Consider the following 15,503-nt stretch of genomic DNA (forward strand, 5'->3'; position numbering starts at 1 on the left):
CCATGAGGACTAGCAGTATCTCTAACTGTTGATCCCTCAGGTTGTAATCAAGTATCATGGAGCATGTCCTGTTCTTTGATGCTTCCCTTTTTATTTAAATATATATATATTAACACAAGTTGGAAAAATAAACAGATCCAGAACAGTATCATTTAGAGGATAAACAGTGGTCAGGATATAGATACACAGGTTAGTTTATATACTTCTCCCACCCACAACCCACCCTATTCACATCCCATGCATTCCCAAGTAAAACAGAGTAGAGCTAATTTGGTTACCCTTAAGAAGGAATACACTCACCATACTTCCAAACCCACATACAGCAACATTCTCTCTAGAAAATGCACTAGAGATCATCCAGACTCCTAGAGTGGGACAGGACAGGACAAGGAAGAGGTATATTTTGGCTCTTGGGGTTTGTACAGACAGCATGTTTTTAGGGACAGAGAAGTGCTCATCCTCCTTCTGCTGTGCACAATATATGTTTATTATTACTTATCCTCTTGCACTTCCATCACTGGCAAACCGTTTTCTTGTGGTTTGCATAATAATGCCTCAGGACCTACCTGTTAAAATCCTAGTGCTGTGAGACAGGCGAGTATGTTGCTGTCTGAATGTCACAGGCACCTATTGGCTAGTACCTGTCACTGACAAGCACACAACCCCCTCACCAATCAGTAGAGAGTGAGCGCTTACTGGCTTTTCCAAATAAGCACCTGTAGAACTCTTTAAAAGACTTTTTAAAAAATAGCTCTAAGTCCTACAGAAACAAACAGAACAGGTCAAACACAGCTAACTTAGGGTAGAACTTCACATTATGAGGAGTTCCCAGCTTCTTATTTTCTTCTTAGGGCAAATGTGGGGGTCAGGACACTTGCAGGGGAGAATGAGTGAGCAGGCAGGAGTGCTTAATTGTTCCTGCTGGCTGAGGAAAGAACGGGGTGTATATGGAGAATTGCAGGGGAAAACAAATAAATACAAGAATAGTTAACATGCACCTCCCTCAAACCTGTCCTCCCCTACAAAAGTTCACATTGCCTCAGCAAACACAGGTTTCCCAAGGTGGTTCTGCCCGTAAGTGCTTAAGCTTTGAAAGGGTCTTATTTGTAATTAATTTTTACTGGTCCCAGGATGGGGGTGGGGGGAGCACAAGTATCCCATTTGCCCCTCAGTAACACTCTGTCATTTCAAACAGGTTTGTCCCACTCTGTCTTTTTCTTTGAAAAATGGGGAAAACAAGATTTTCCCTTGCCAGAGGGGAAGGAGTCACGCTCATTGCTCCAAAAAAGTGATCATCTGTGGAAGCCCTGAGAAACCCTGTTCTGCCTCCCCGGTCCATTTTCTACATTGGCCCCTCTTCTAGGAATGAGCATTACCAGTATTTCAAGACCATTCTGTGGGTGGAAGGATGGCTTTGCTCTAGAGGGCCCAGCTAGCAGGTTTTAGGCAAGATTTGTATCCAAGGGCAGAATTTTAGACGTCTTTGTTGTACATAAAGAAAGATGCTGGTGGTTTTGTTCCAGAGTGGCTAGTGCCATTCCAGACTGTATTAAAAATATGATTTCAACATTACAGTTCTAAATGTATGCCCAGGCCCCTAATAGTCCATCTCAAATCAATTTGAGAACAGAACAAACTGAGCGGCAAAGGCCTGCTGGCGCATGCATGACTTCTACAGTTGCACGGCTGCTCTGCAGCTCCAGGTGTGCATCGTGGGGAGAAAGGGAGGCTTCTTTGTGCCACTCAGCTAGCTGTACATCACAAGAGGGATTTTTTTAGTCATCCAAGGGCATGGTACCATAGAGTTATCATGTATCTGACTGGCGCGAATCATCAGCTGAATCGATCAGCTGCTAAGGCCCTGAGATTGAGGAAAGAGACCTACTCTGGCATTTCTTCAGGTGGGCCAGCACAATTCCAAATGGACCCTCCCTTCTCACTAGTCTTCAGAATGTTGGAAGAAAATGGTGTCCAGATCAGAAGAAACAATAGTGTGGAAGCTTCACAGCACAATTCCAACCATCCTACCCCTGGTTGCTCTCCCCAGTGGCAGGAACAGCAGATGGGGACGCTAAGGTAGAAAAGTACCTTGAGGGAAAATAAGGCCAGGGCCTTACATCCCTCAGCAGGGGGAAGAAAACTTGTGGTGAGCGGGGGAATGAACAAGGTGGGCACTTGAGACCTGCTGCGAATTCCAAAGACACTGAAGCCAAGAGAACAGTTTCCTCTCACTTCCTGACTCTTCTCTAATGGGAAGTACATTCAATTGAAATCAATGGGAACTACTTCCAGGGCTGTATGCCTTGGATCAGGCCGTTAAGATGGCCTCAGCATGACGACAAAGCCCAGGGTGATGGTAGTCATGGTGACAGGCTGGAAACTCGTAAGGGTGGAAAGAAGGCATTCTACATTATAACTGGGAAGCTTATGTTTTTATTCTTGCCCAAAGCAGATGGCATGGAACACTCTGGAACTATCCAGGTAGAGAGAATCCTTAAATTGAAAGGGGGGGTGTCGCCTGAAAATATCACATGGGCATTATCTTACAGGGCCAGGAAATAATCGGAGAAGGAAATTAAGATGAGGAAGCTATTGTAGGAGCAGCATTTTCTGGAGACTTTGTGTCCCAAGGAAAGTTTTCTTCCAGAGATGTGGAAAAATTCTGCTTGAAATGAGATGGGGCTTGTTATTAATGTGGTTGCAATGAGGAATGATTTCCTGCACCCATCTGAATAGGGTTGTTTGGTTTTGCTAAATATCGACTAGTGATGCCACCCACTTAGTCTACCACTGCCTGGAGATAAGAGAGGGCCCCAGTTAAATTCGATGTCCTGGAATCTCAAGGAGTCAGAAGTGAGATCTAGAGAAAGATGGATACCAGCAAAAGGATTAATGAGAAAAAGGGGCATATAACCTAAGTTTCAGAGATGCAGAGTTAAATCCTGTTTTATGCATTACTGTCTGCATCTGAAATAATATCCCCAATGTTCAGAGGAGAGGGGTTAACCCAGCCTTCCCCAACCTGGTGCCCTCCAGAAGTGTTCAACTACAACTCCTATCACCCCATGGGGAAAATGGGCACTGCAGTCCAACACATCTGGAGGGCATCAGGGTGGGGATTGCTCAGGAGGGAAAGATGATTTCATGAGCATTCTAGGTAATTCATTCTACTTAAGACTGCATAGTACCTGGGATTGTAGATTTTGAAGGGGGAAGACAGAAATGTAAGCACTATATAAATTGGAAGGGGATTGCTATAGACATAGCTGAGCTGTATCATGGGATGGATTGCTTGTTCTAGACCCAAGAGCGGTCTTGTCTAGAATCTAGGTCACAACAGATCTGATGAGTGAAGAATGCCAACTCGAGCTGAAAAAATGTTTTGTCAGGAATTCACAAGCCTTACCAGAATGAGTTTCCCCAATTCAAGAGAAAAGAAACAAGACGTCAGTCTTTGTACTACATCTGCTCGGATGGTCTCTGGTTCCAATGGTTGCAGGCAGCCATGCCTTGTTATAACTTTCTACCTCCTGACAACAAGCACAAGCAGGGCCTTGAAAAGGAGGGGGTGATTTCACCCAAGACCACCAACAAAAGCACCTACACTGCAACTTGAGATAAGGCAGATCAAAACTCCAACAGCAACCCCAACCACATTCAGATGACATTTCCCAGAGGTGAACTCTCTTGTCCTGGAGTAGCTTGGTCATTAAATGGGAACCAAGTGGCAGGATGGGTTTTAGCACTCATATGGTGCAGAAGTGTGATGGTAACATAGCCATTTGTATCTCTGCGTGGGTCATGCAGAAGTGGGCCAGAGAAGGGGTGCTTACCTTCTCTCCTGGTTGCACACAGCTCCTCAGGACACATGCAGATTGATCCAGTGGAACAATCATAATATTGCAAAAGTGTTGGAAGGGGAAGCAAGAAAACAGGATGAGGTGATAGTCCCTCTCAGGGCTTCAGAGGTTTCTAGATGCTGGTGAAAGAGGAGCAGGTGGGATCTAGCTGAAATTCAAGGCTCAGAACTGCTTATCCCTGAGGTTTGGGGTAGAGGGGGAAAAAAGATCAAGCTTTGTTGATACCTATCCCCACCCATCAGCAACTCCATCAGAAGCAGCTGTGGAAAGCCAGCCCACCCCTAACAGGGAGTAATGAAGACTTCTGCTCAGTAGTTATCTTTTTTTCTGCTGGTTTTCCTCAAAAGTTGTGCTGGACTGAGTGTGGTGTCTTTCATATCTTCTTTGGATCCACCTCTGCCAGATTATGACCCACCGGGTTAGATCCAGATGAAGTCATTAGAGTAGACCCACTGAAAACAATGGGACTTTAGTCATGACTAACTGAAGTCCCATAGGTTTCAATCGCATGACTACACATCACTACATCTGGATCTGATCCCTGGAATCTTTTATCCTTCTTTCTCCCAACCATATTAAAACCACCCTCTCTTCAAATGTCAATTTTTCTCCCATTGGCTCATCTCAGTCCTCTTATTCAGGTACAGTAGATCTCTCTCTCTCTCTCTCTCTCTCTCACACACACACACACACACACACACCCATGGATTACAGCTCTTTGAAGACAATCTTAAATCCAGTCTACTGGATCCAACTCTTACTTCTCAAATCCACCCCTAAGTCTACTGTGGCTCAGATAAAGATAAATCCACTCTTTGGTTCCAATTAGATTGGATTTTCTCTATCCAGTCCCACTTCTCCATGACAGGACTGGATTCATCCCCTGGCCTTGATACATTGCATCTTGCCCCCATTAAATGTGATATCCTGGCTCCTCCCAGATTCCTTTTTTTCCCTCCCATCCAACTGCAAAGGTTTTATCCAAAGGTCCAGCCCTTTTCCCTCATATACTCAACCATTCAGTGCAGGAAGCAGTGTTTGCCCTCCAATTCAAAGCCTGTTCATTCTAGACGGTTCACACTGGGCCTACAGGCATCCCCACAAAAAAGGGAAGAGGGCTATGGCCAGGCAAAGGGCCCAGGGCAGGATGAAATCACAGGCCTATGTAGATGGCAAGAGCTGGGTACATGCTGGTTGCTCTTCTACTGTCCTTCAAAAGAAGCCAGATGAATATGCTCTAGATGGACATGTCAATACTACAACTATAAACCAGTGGTCAAGTGGCTCCTCCATCAAAGGAACCCAAGAACAGACCTAATGATCTCTGTCCCTCCCTCAGACACACAACACTTCAATTTCCAAGGTCCTCTGCAGACAGCCATGACAGGAAAACCTGGGAAATCAAACTGGGTTACGTGTGTAGCGTAGATGATCTCAGTCCTCTTCCCCCCTTGATTCCTGCTCTCCAAGGCCAAGGTGTTGACAAGGATTCATTCTGGAGGGATTTCCCTCCCACCTAATGGGTCCTCTCCTCATCACCGTTCCCAGGTTGGACTTGGAATCACCTACAGGGAAAGGCTCTGTCATTCTAGATCTTATTCCCTGAGCCATTACCACTTATTCATTTTTGCAAACATATGAACACTGCCAACCCATCACTTTTTGTTTGTTTGTCCAGCCATCCTAAATACAAGACACAAACTCCATTTTTCTTCCTTCCTTCCTTGCGGGAACCATCTTGGTTGATCTCTTTGGCTTCCATCCCCCAAGTCTTTCCTAACAGCTGCAAGAGGTGGATCAACACCATCTTCCTCCTCATAGTGGCAGTTACTGCTTGCACATGTCAGGGGCCGACAGGTCCTCTTCCTTGGCCATGTCAGGGCCAGTGCCCTGTTCCGACTCTTCCTGGGGCTCAGATGATCCAGCCTGGATGCTGACGCACAAGACCAGGGTCTGTAGGAAGCCATAGAGGCAGGCAAACTGCACGAGATACTCCTGCACCAGCCAGAGTGCCAAGTACATCCCATAGGCGGTGACCAAGAAACAGGCAAAGCCATGAAGCCAGACCTTAAGGGGACCCCCAAAGCCCAAGATATCCAAAACCAGCCGGAATGCTGGCGAGGAGGCGCAGAGCAAAGTCACCACACACAAGTCAAAGAGGTGGCGAGCAAAGTTGAAACAGATCTGCAAGTGTTCTGGTGATTCAACAGACGGCCTGTGAGGGGCAAGATGCTGAGGGATTCCAGCCAATAGGGACTGATCTGCTGCAGCGGAACGTTGGCCCCATCCAATGGCTTCCACGAACCGGCGGCCACTCCACCACTTGGCCTTGGCGGGTGCTGTGTATTCCTGTATTTCCTCCGGCTCTTCCTCCACCTGATTTTTCAAGTCCTTCCCCTTGCCTCGCCGCCAAGGTAGCCCAGGAAGCCATGACTTGGCTCTGCTTAAGAACATGGCAAAGGGAAAGAATTCTAGCTCTCTCTGGTAAAGGCCAAGCCAAAGAAAAATAAATTCTTTTTTTAAAAAGCAGAAGTGGGCACTTACAGACAAATCAACTAAAAATAACTTGGGACCTGAGCTTCTTCGAGATCAGCTCCCGTTGCAAAGAATACAGACTAGGATTGTGTGTTTCACCCTTGCTAGCATCAGCTTGATTTGCAGTGCTTCAGAAGCCGAGGTTGCTGGCTTCATCCCCAAGGAAACCACAATTGAGACATGCATAAATCAAGGCTCATCCAGGCTTGGAGCTGTTCTAGGCCTTGCCTGTCAAGAATATAATTTTCTCTGTTCTGGGAAATGCATATGGTGGGTAATCGTTTCCTTATATACAAGTAAATTCAGCTGCCTGCCACATCACACTAAATTTTCCAATACCTTTAACAATGTGACCTACTTAAGACATGCAGGCCCATTTCTCAAAACAAGCATGGAGGACTCTCTTTCCGATTTCCAAAGAGGTGTATTTGTGCATCCCCCAAACAAAACCAGTTTCCTATTAATTCAAGGTGTCCAAACATCACACCATCTCCAATCCAAGATGGGATCCTTCTGCTCCAAACTGGCCTCCCCCTGAAACAAAGCAAGCAATTTTCAAATCAGTGAACTGATTGCACAAGGGACAAGGTGGCATTAATGTGAGGAGTGGACTCTCAGCCATGGGAAATAGATGGCAGGGAAAGACTTACATTCTGCAAGGCAGGAGTTGGGCAGAAAGTAGATCACTAGATGTTTTGGACTTCAACTCCCAACATTCCTGACCACTGGCTATGCTGGCAAGGGCTCATGGGTGTTGAAGTCCAAAATATTTGGAGATCTACCTTTTACTCACCCCCGCTGATAGAACAGGTAGAATCTTCAGGTCAACAGCTGATAACCCTAAGAACAGGTATCTAGTGAGAATGCAATGGGACACTTTTATTATTTTGGTCTATTATTTTACCTACATTGTGTCTTGGAAAATGGGGTACCGGTGAGCTACCCTGCAAGCTTGTTGTGAGGGCAAACACCAGCCTTCAGCAACCACAATTCCCATCAACTCCAGCCCAACACATCTGAAGGGCATCAAGTTGGGGATGGCTAACATGATAAAAGACCAAAATGTGCTCTGTATTCTAAGGTACAGCAGTAATTAAACTTTTGTTCACCCAAATCAAGATTGTTCTGTTCAGCTGGCAGGACATGTTTTATACCCCAAAATACCGACAAAGAACTGAAGTTAACTGTGTTACATGTTGGCTTCTTAAGGCAATTCTCATATTTTTTAAAACACACCCAAATAAATCAGTTCACATGGTGAATGCCCCCAAACAGCACCCATTCTCAAAACTGATTGTAACGCAAGTCATCATTATTTTATTGATCATGTTTATATCCTCATCCTACATTGACCTCAGTGTGGCATAAGCAGGGGCTCTCCCAACCCTGCAAGGTACGTTAGACCTAGAGGCAATAACTTGCCCAAGATTACCCAGTGAATTTTCACAGGCAAGTAGAGATTAAGGGCCGGTTTATATGATCGGTAGAAAATGAGTGGTTTATCTTTTCCTGAATTGTACTACTTCAGTCTGCAGGTGGGAGCTGAATATCTTAATACATTGAGAGAAAAAGACTCCCTGCATATAGAAATCAGAAATCAGGAATAACTCAAACTACAAACACAGCTAAACAGCTCCCCACCCCTCAAGCTCTTGATTGGCTTGGAACTTAGTTCTAAAATTCTGAAAGGGGTTTCTTACTTCCCTATGAAACAGTCCAATCTTAGTAGGCTTGCAGGTTTTCTCCTCTAATAATAATCTCTTCGGGATGGCATAAACCCAAAATATGTAACAAAATGAAAATAAGCAGATGGCTATCGACTGGCTGTTGCCACAAAACAATATTCCCATGGTGTAATAGGTGGGTAATATATTTTGCAACATCAAGTTAAAACCTGTTTCCATTGGTGCTATGGAGAAATTACACTGCCAAAAATATTTCAGCCCTTGAACCCTACATTGAAAAAGTATCAAACTCTCAGAAAACAGACAGATTTTACAGTGCAATCCTATAGATGTCTACTCAAGAGTAACTCCTAGTGAGTTCAATGGAGTTCACTCCCAGGTAAATGGGCATACCTTAATGGCACATTAACTGTTGGCCAGCAAGAAAAAAGGTATACACGCCAAATAAGATTTCCAGCACCAAGAAAATGATATTTGAAATAAGGGGCTAGCAGAGATCAAGTGTCAGAACACCACAGCCTAAGAACCCATGAAGTAGTAATAATTAAGATAATGCCTCTGAGCACTCAGCATGCTTTTCCCCTTACCACTGAGTAACTGCAAACAGAATTAGGGCAAAGGCATGACTTCGATGCAGTCTAAGTCCCTACCATTCTCATGCTACAAATTAAACAGGATGTGGAAAGGTCTCCCAAGACAGAGCAACGTCTGCCCTCCTCAGTGTCTGCTTTTTGGCAGGCAATGAAATCTGTTTTATTTAAGCAAGCTATTTTCAGTGCTTGATTTTATCCTGTATTCTGCTGCTGTTTTGAGCTGCTAATTGATGTGGCTTTTGTTCTCTACTCTGTTTTTTTTTTAGATTATACTTTTATTTTCTACTGTACTGATTTTATGTAAGTTGCCTGGTTGATTTTTTTTAAAAAAGGTAATTATAAATGAAGTTGTTGTTGTTGTTGTTGTTATTATTATTTTTAAAACACTGAACCAAAATGTCTGAAACTGAATGGCTTCATAACCATCCACATACACAGCAATTATCCCTGCAGGATTCACAGCCTGACTAATCAAACCTTTTGCACATAGCTACATATATACACAAGCACATCACACCTCAAACCATCTGTGTGTGTGTTTGAGTCTTTTTCAATTAAATGGCAGTATTAGTGCCTTTTGATGGAATTTGCTGTACATGTGCAAAATGGGAGAGGGTATATATGAACCACTTGGGGTTCCTTTGGGGGATTTTCAAACTAGGCAGAGAGTCTGTTCTGTGGTAATTACGCTCTTACATGTATGTTTATAGGGGACCTTCTGTTGCTGGGGATGCAGGAGAAATCATCCCACCAGGTGTACAGAACCTTGAGGGTGTTGTCTCTAGGGAGCTGTAGGGAATTGGCAGAGGGGGTTCTGGTGTGGGAGTATTTCTGGTATTACATTTGGTTTACTCTCTATAGCTCTGGAATGGGCTTTTTGCAGGAAGGGTGTCTGAAATCTTCATCAAAATCTCTACTGCGGAGGTATACTGAGCGGGTGGGTAAGATCTTGTATGATTGCATTTATAGTATAAGAGTGCAATCCTATGCATGTTTAGACAGAAAAAAGTCCTACAACTCCCAGCATGCCCCAGTGGCTAGTCGGCCACAGGATTTTTCAGTTTTCGGGAACCGACCTTAAAGCCAGTGCTTGGAGGTTGGTTCTTAGAAAACCACCTCTGTGCCCCCTCCCCCACCGCCTTGTAGGGAGCACGGTTCGTCCCCAACTCTGCACTCAGAAGAGCAGCACGGAGCAGGGGAAAAGGGGGCATTCTTGGGGCGGGGAGGGCAGGAGCGCCAATTCGATGCTTCCTATGTGCCATCCGCCCCCCCTCCCGCCACTCCAGGTAGAACAGCCGAAATCGGCCATCTAGCCTCAAATGCAGGGCGACTGGAGCACGGAGGAGTAGATCCCCTCTGCGCTCTGCCCACCCTGCAATAGATAGTCAGTCACCTCCGAGTTCGGAGGCGGCCGACTATCCCCATAGGTTTGCGCCCCAATACTCTCTTCATGGAAGCCTCCAGGATTTTTTAAAGTTCTACAAAGGTTGTCTGTGTCTGTCCGTCTTCTGTAGCACTTAGAATTAATGATACTTAGAATTTACGCACCATATTTCATGTGGTTAAAATACTCAGCACATACATTTAGCTCAGTAACGTATGAAAGTGGTGTAAGTGTACGCGCGTGTGTTGTGGGGGTGGGGGGATAACATCTGATCTATTTATAGGCTTGTATGTCTGTTTATGAGGCTCCCTGTGGAGGACATTGGAACTATTCCTATGGGCCTTTATTGTACATATAATATAAATTTCCTAAATCGGAATTTCCTAAACCTGGCCTCTCCTCTTCTCCCCCTCTTCCCTAATCTATCAAGACACACACCCCCAGCAAATTGTCAGGAGGTTCAGGCCTTGGTTCCTGCTCCCCTCCCTCCAAGATTTTGACACACAACGTTCCTAATAAGGGTCGTTCTCCTGATCGCCCCACACCTCGAAATAAACCCCACGCACATCTCACCCCAGAAGTCTCCAACAGCCGCCTGTTTCTTGCGGGAGGCCGCAACGCAGCAACGCCGCCCTCCGCCCCAACCGCGGCGATTTCGGGTTAACACGTACCGGGAGAGAAGCTGATGCCTCCGGAGCAACTTTCCCCCCTCTTTCAGATTCCTTTCCTTCCGATCTCAGACTTGCGTTGCAAAAGGGCTAATTTGATTTTTAAAGGGTTTATTTCCCCCCGCCGCCGCCGCCGCCGCCTTTTTTAAACAATGATCTTTTCCATGTTCCCTTCCTTGCTATTTAAAATAAAAGTCCAAGCTCCAGCAAAACGCGAGGAGGAGGGCAGGGTTCCTAAGGAGCGTTGGATCCGCTGAGCAAAAGGAGGGGAAAAGGAAGGGACCAGCCCAACCCTGGATGTGGCGAGGGAGGGGTAAGGCGATATGGAGGAGGGGGGAGAGAGAAACTCTCTTCCTTGGGATTCTCTGGCAGGACCGGAATAGGAGAAGCGCCTCCCCAAAGACGGGTGGAGCCTCTGGGGGAACGCCTGCTGGTGGATGAACGAGGGAAGGAGCGGGGCAGCGGGAAAGCCCGCTTGGGCTTCAGCCGGGTTCAGGGGCGGGAAAGAGCTCTCCAGGCTAGTCAGAACTGGTAGCCAGGGCTCCTGGGTTCCGTAACCAGCAGCTAGGAATAGGGCTCCCACGCGCTGCAGTAATAATGACGCCGAGGCAGCCAGGACTCCTGGGTTCTTTCTCCAAGAGCTGGATATTTTAGTAATAGTGAGGCAGGGATCTCCTGAAAAAGAGCTGGGAGTAGAACTCCCACGTTTTACAGTATGATCATTTATTTATTTATATCCTGCCCTTTCCCCAATACTGGGACTCAAGGCAGCTTCACAACATTAAAAACTTGTAGTTAGTACAAGTTACAGTTACTACAGTGAGGCGTAGTAGTAGTAGTAGTATCATAGTAGTAGCAGCGCAATTCATCCCTGTTCCTTCTCTGGAAAGAAACCGAAGAATCTCATCCCCTGTGTTGCTAGTGCTAGTAGCTGTTGTAGTAGCAAGGCAAGGGCCGGGCAGCTAGGATTCTTTGGTTTCTTTCCAGAGAAGGAACAGAGAAGTCCTGCTTGTGGGCTTCCCCATGACATCTGGGTGGTGACCGTGAGAAGAGAATGCTGGGCTGACTAGAATTCTTGGGTGCTTGTGGTAGCAAGGGTGGTGGCAGGGGGACTCCTAGCTTCCTTGAGAATGAGGTGGTTTCTCAGGTAGCAGAAGGGGAGTTGAGCTGGTTGAAAATGGGCAGGAGTGTGGAAACTAGAACTCTGGGTTTTACTGGAAGAAAGAGGGAAGAGCGTTGGAACGAAGCACTGTCTTGTATTCTTTTGCCATTAAGGGTGGTTATTATTATTATTATTATTGGTTATTAATCATAATAGTGAAATATTTGTAGGCCACCTTTCAGACTCAAACCCTCCCAAGATGGTGTCTAGCATATAAATACACAATATATAACTTTACATTGTAACAGAAAAATTAACAAATAGCAAAAGCCATTAATAATATATGTATCAACCCAGTAAGAATAATAAAATCAATGGGGGCAAGACCCAGATAAATAATTAAAAGTAGAGCAACACAATGAATACAGCCACCCCCAAAATCCTTATTTGGGACAAGGGAGTCGAGTCCCTAGAGGTATAGATTCAAAGCCTAACCCATAGCCCCACAAGAGCAAAACTGAGGATTCTTAACTGTGACTTGTTTCAAGAACCGATATCCTATTCCAAAGAAACCTTAAGCAGCAGCAGCCGCCCCATAGAAAAGGTAAACACGCATTCCAACAGCCTTTTCTGGACAAGATCCAAAAGGGTAAGTTACAGCCAAAACAAGAAAAGAGCCCTCTGGCACCTAAAAACTAACCATTGTATTTTATAGGAAGTAATCATTGTGCCCTACCATTTCCCCATATATTCATAATATTCACTCTCTCATACAAATACCAAAGTGATCTTTGGCCTACAAAGTTTATTCTATATAGCACAGCGGTGTTAGTGGTTTAAGATATTTTTGTTGAAACCAATGGTCAGAATTCTATATAAGGGGTGAGGAAACTGTGGTCCTCCAAATGTTGTTCAATTCCAACTCCCATCAGCACCTGCCAGCATGGGCAATGGTCAGATGATGGGAGTTGTAGTCCAACAGTGTCTGGAAGGCCACAGGTTCCTCATCCCTTATTTACACCAATTTAATTTTACAGTTTTTACAGTGCTGCTGTTGATCTTTTTTCCTTTGGGAAAAAATAATTTTTAAAATCAATAAATGTATTTTGTTATACCATCCCAAAATACCTATCTTTTACCTTTTACTACTCTTTTACCTTCTAGGTGGCAGTTCAAAACTATTTTCTTATGCTTTTGGCAAGCAATAAAATGATCCCTTGCTAGTTTAACGCTGCTGCAAATTCCATTGTAGTGTGTTTTCAACTGTTTTTAATTTAGATGGATTTTATTGAAAACCTTGTTTTAAATGAAAATAAAATGGGATTGTGCATATGTGTTAAACTGGCTACATAGGCGACTTCACTACATTTGGCTGAGAAGGCTTTGCTTTTGAAAAACAGGATTCGTTAGAAATTTCCATCAATATGAGATGAAAAACTACCCCCCACACACAGAGAGATTGGAAAATACTTTATTCTGTGGTGTTAACAAATAGATGGCAGTGTGTGTATGTGTGTGTGTGTATATATATTTAAACATTTCTCTAATCAAAGTAGCTTCCTAAACAAATCACAGCAATAACCAAATTCTCAGTGCGCAGATGTGAGCGCTCATAAAGCATTCTTGTTTTACAGGATTCGCTAATTCCTACTCCCCCCTCAGGCTTCAAACTGTGTCTTTATCAAAAGGTTTTAACTGAAAAGAATGGACAAAGATGACATTCCAGGCAATTAATGAAGAACCATTTAATACACTGCGAATGTTCAGGCTTTTAGGAAATCAGCCTCAAAAGCAATAGGGGCTTTGTGGCTGCTGCACATGCTCATTTCCAGCAACAAGGAGAAACTCCTGTTGCTATAGAAACAGTTGCTACTTGAGGCCTTTTCCAGTTCAGGCATAGCCCATGTTAGCCTGCTGCTATAAACAAGGCAAACCACCCCAATACCTTAAGAACGACCAACGTGGCAGCAAGAGCAGGTAGGACAGGATCCAACGGTACTTCTACACTACAAATTTAAACTAATTAGCCTGGCCATGACTTTCATGATTGCTTTGAGTGCCATTTTTCTTGGTAGAAAGGCAGGAAGGCAATTTAAATAAATAAAAAATGTTAACTACTTCTGGTTAGGGGTCAATCTCTAGCCAAGGAAACACAACACCAACAGAACTTCCAGCCTTAAGTTACTTCTGGTCTACATTTGTTCTGGGTTCCCATTCTTAATTCTCCATACAGAGTACATAGTGGCCCTGTTCACATGTAACGCAAAGGCGTGATGGTTAGGGAATTTGCACTAACCATGGTGGCTTACCACGTCATGTAGGGGGAGAAAAACCTGCTAACCACAGTTCCAGAACCACCTTGGGTAACCATCCCTCTGCAGCAGGGTTAAGGGGCCCCAAGGTGGCTTACCATTATGCATGGCTCCAGGGGGTTTCTAGGCTGCAACCATAGAGATGGTGGCCTAGACCATCCTGCACCTCCAGTGATGCTCTAGGTGGTACAGACTTTCTCTATGGTCACCATTGCATAGCAATGGATGGAGCAGCCAGCGTACACATTTTTGCAGCAGGAGGGCTGCTGGGATCCCTAGGAGCAGGAGGATGGTTATAGTAACAGGAGGAAAGATTATGGGAACCATGCGGTGCATCATGGCTCCGTGCACGTTGTCCTTTCGTTACCCATCTGTAGCTACCCTAACCACCCTCCCCCTACGTGCATCCGAATAGGGCCAGTGTTTTTATCATAGGTCTACGGAGGAATTGAACACCACTTAACAGTAATAATCATGGGCAAGCAGATAAAAACCCCAGTGATCCCAGCCACAGCCTCAAATGTGTTGTATAGGTTTGAATGACTTGACACACACACCTAAATGCCCCAGCTTTTCTGTCAAAGATTAAGGCAGCTCAGCCTGGTGCTAACTTTGGATTTCAGCCCAGCCATATTACTGACACTACTTGTACAGCCTTAGTTCATAATTGTAAAAGTGAAAAGTAAACTACGTACTATAAATATCAAAGAGCCTTACCAATCTCATCATGAATTACTGATTATAGAGGGGTCTTTGACAACATTGCGAGGTGTTCTGTGGCAAAACCATGGACCTGGCAAAGATCTGTAGGACCAGCACTTCAGTGAATTTGTGTGTTCTTGAGGCCCAGACAGGTTTTAGTACGCAAGTTTTCAATCCTGTACTCCCCCCTTCCCAGCTTTATAGATGAAGCTGAGTAAAGATGGGTGTTATGAGAATGTCATCTTTCTTCACCCAACCCATCTCTACTGGCTTAGTTATGATCAACATGATTGCAGGTGGCCCGACCAAGCCAGATTCTAGCAAAACTAAAAGAATGGAACACTGTTGTTGTATGTGGGGAGAAAACAGGAACTCCCCTTTGGCAATGTTTGTCCTTCCTGGAATGGAACGTCCTCAACGAGGAAGTTTACCTTGTGCAGCCTTGTATTTAAGCACTAGCTTGGTAGCTATGGGTGACCAGAACTGCATGCAGGTGAGTGCATGGAATTCCATACAGGCACATGATGGGCTGGCAGGAGGGGGACAGAGCACTCCATCCCTTCACTCTGGCCAGCAAAGAAACCAAACAAGCTGCCAGAGGGATGAAATTCTACATCCTAAATTTGCCAGGCCCCAGCAGGCTACTAATTTTGGGGGGAAGG

General features: G+C 44.9%; 1 protein-coding gene across 2 annotated transcripts; it reads right to left on the minus strand.

Moving 5' to 3' along the window:
• Nucleotides 1-77: 77 nt before the first annotated feature.
• On the minus strand, nt 78-6,871 carry C2H6orf47 (chromosome 2 C6orf47 homolog). 2 transcript variants are annotated; one of them, XM_084841033.1, is made up of 2 exons: nt 6,754-6,871; nt 78-6,300 (listed from the first exon to the last, which is right to left on the minus strand). In XM_084841033.1, exons 1-2 carry the CDS (start codon nt 6,786-6,788, stop codon nt 5,688-5,690), a joined length of 648 nt encoding a protein of 215 aa, XP_084697159.1. In that variant the 5' UTR covers nt 6,789-6,871; the 3' UTR covers nt 78-5,687. The 2 variants fall into 2 exon arrangements, with proteins under 2 accessions (XP_084697159.1, XP_084697160.1); XM_084841034.1 differs by lacking the exon at nt 6,754-6,871 and having other exon boundaries at nt 5,597-6,410.
• Between the last annotated feature and the right edge of the window lie 8,632 nt (nt 6,872-15,503).

The sequence above is a fragment of the Heloderma suspectum genome, chromosome 2 (genome assembly GCF_057233095.1).
Source record: "Heloderma suspectum isolate Gila_16-S chromosome 2, 16-S_ref, whole genome shotgun sequence".
Lineage (NCBI taxonomy): Eukaryota > Metazoa > Chordata > Lepidosauria > Squamata > Helodermatidae > Heloderma > Heloderma suspectum.

Excerpts from the sequence above, each read along its gene's own strand:
- C2H6orf47 (XM_084841033.1), bottom strand. The coding sequence starts at position 6,788 with ATGCTTGTTTTGAGAAATGGGCCTGCATGTCTTAA. Across the intron at positions 6,301-6,753 it reads AATGGGCCTGCATGTCTTAA|AGCCAAGTCATGGCTTCCTG; the intron begins GTAGGTCACATT and ends GTTCTTAAGCAG.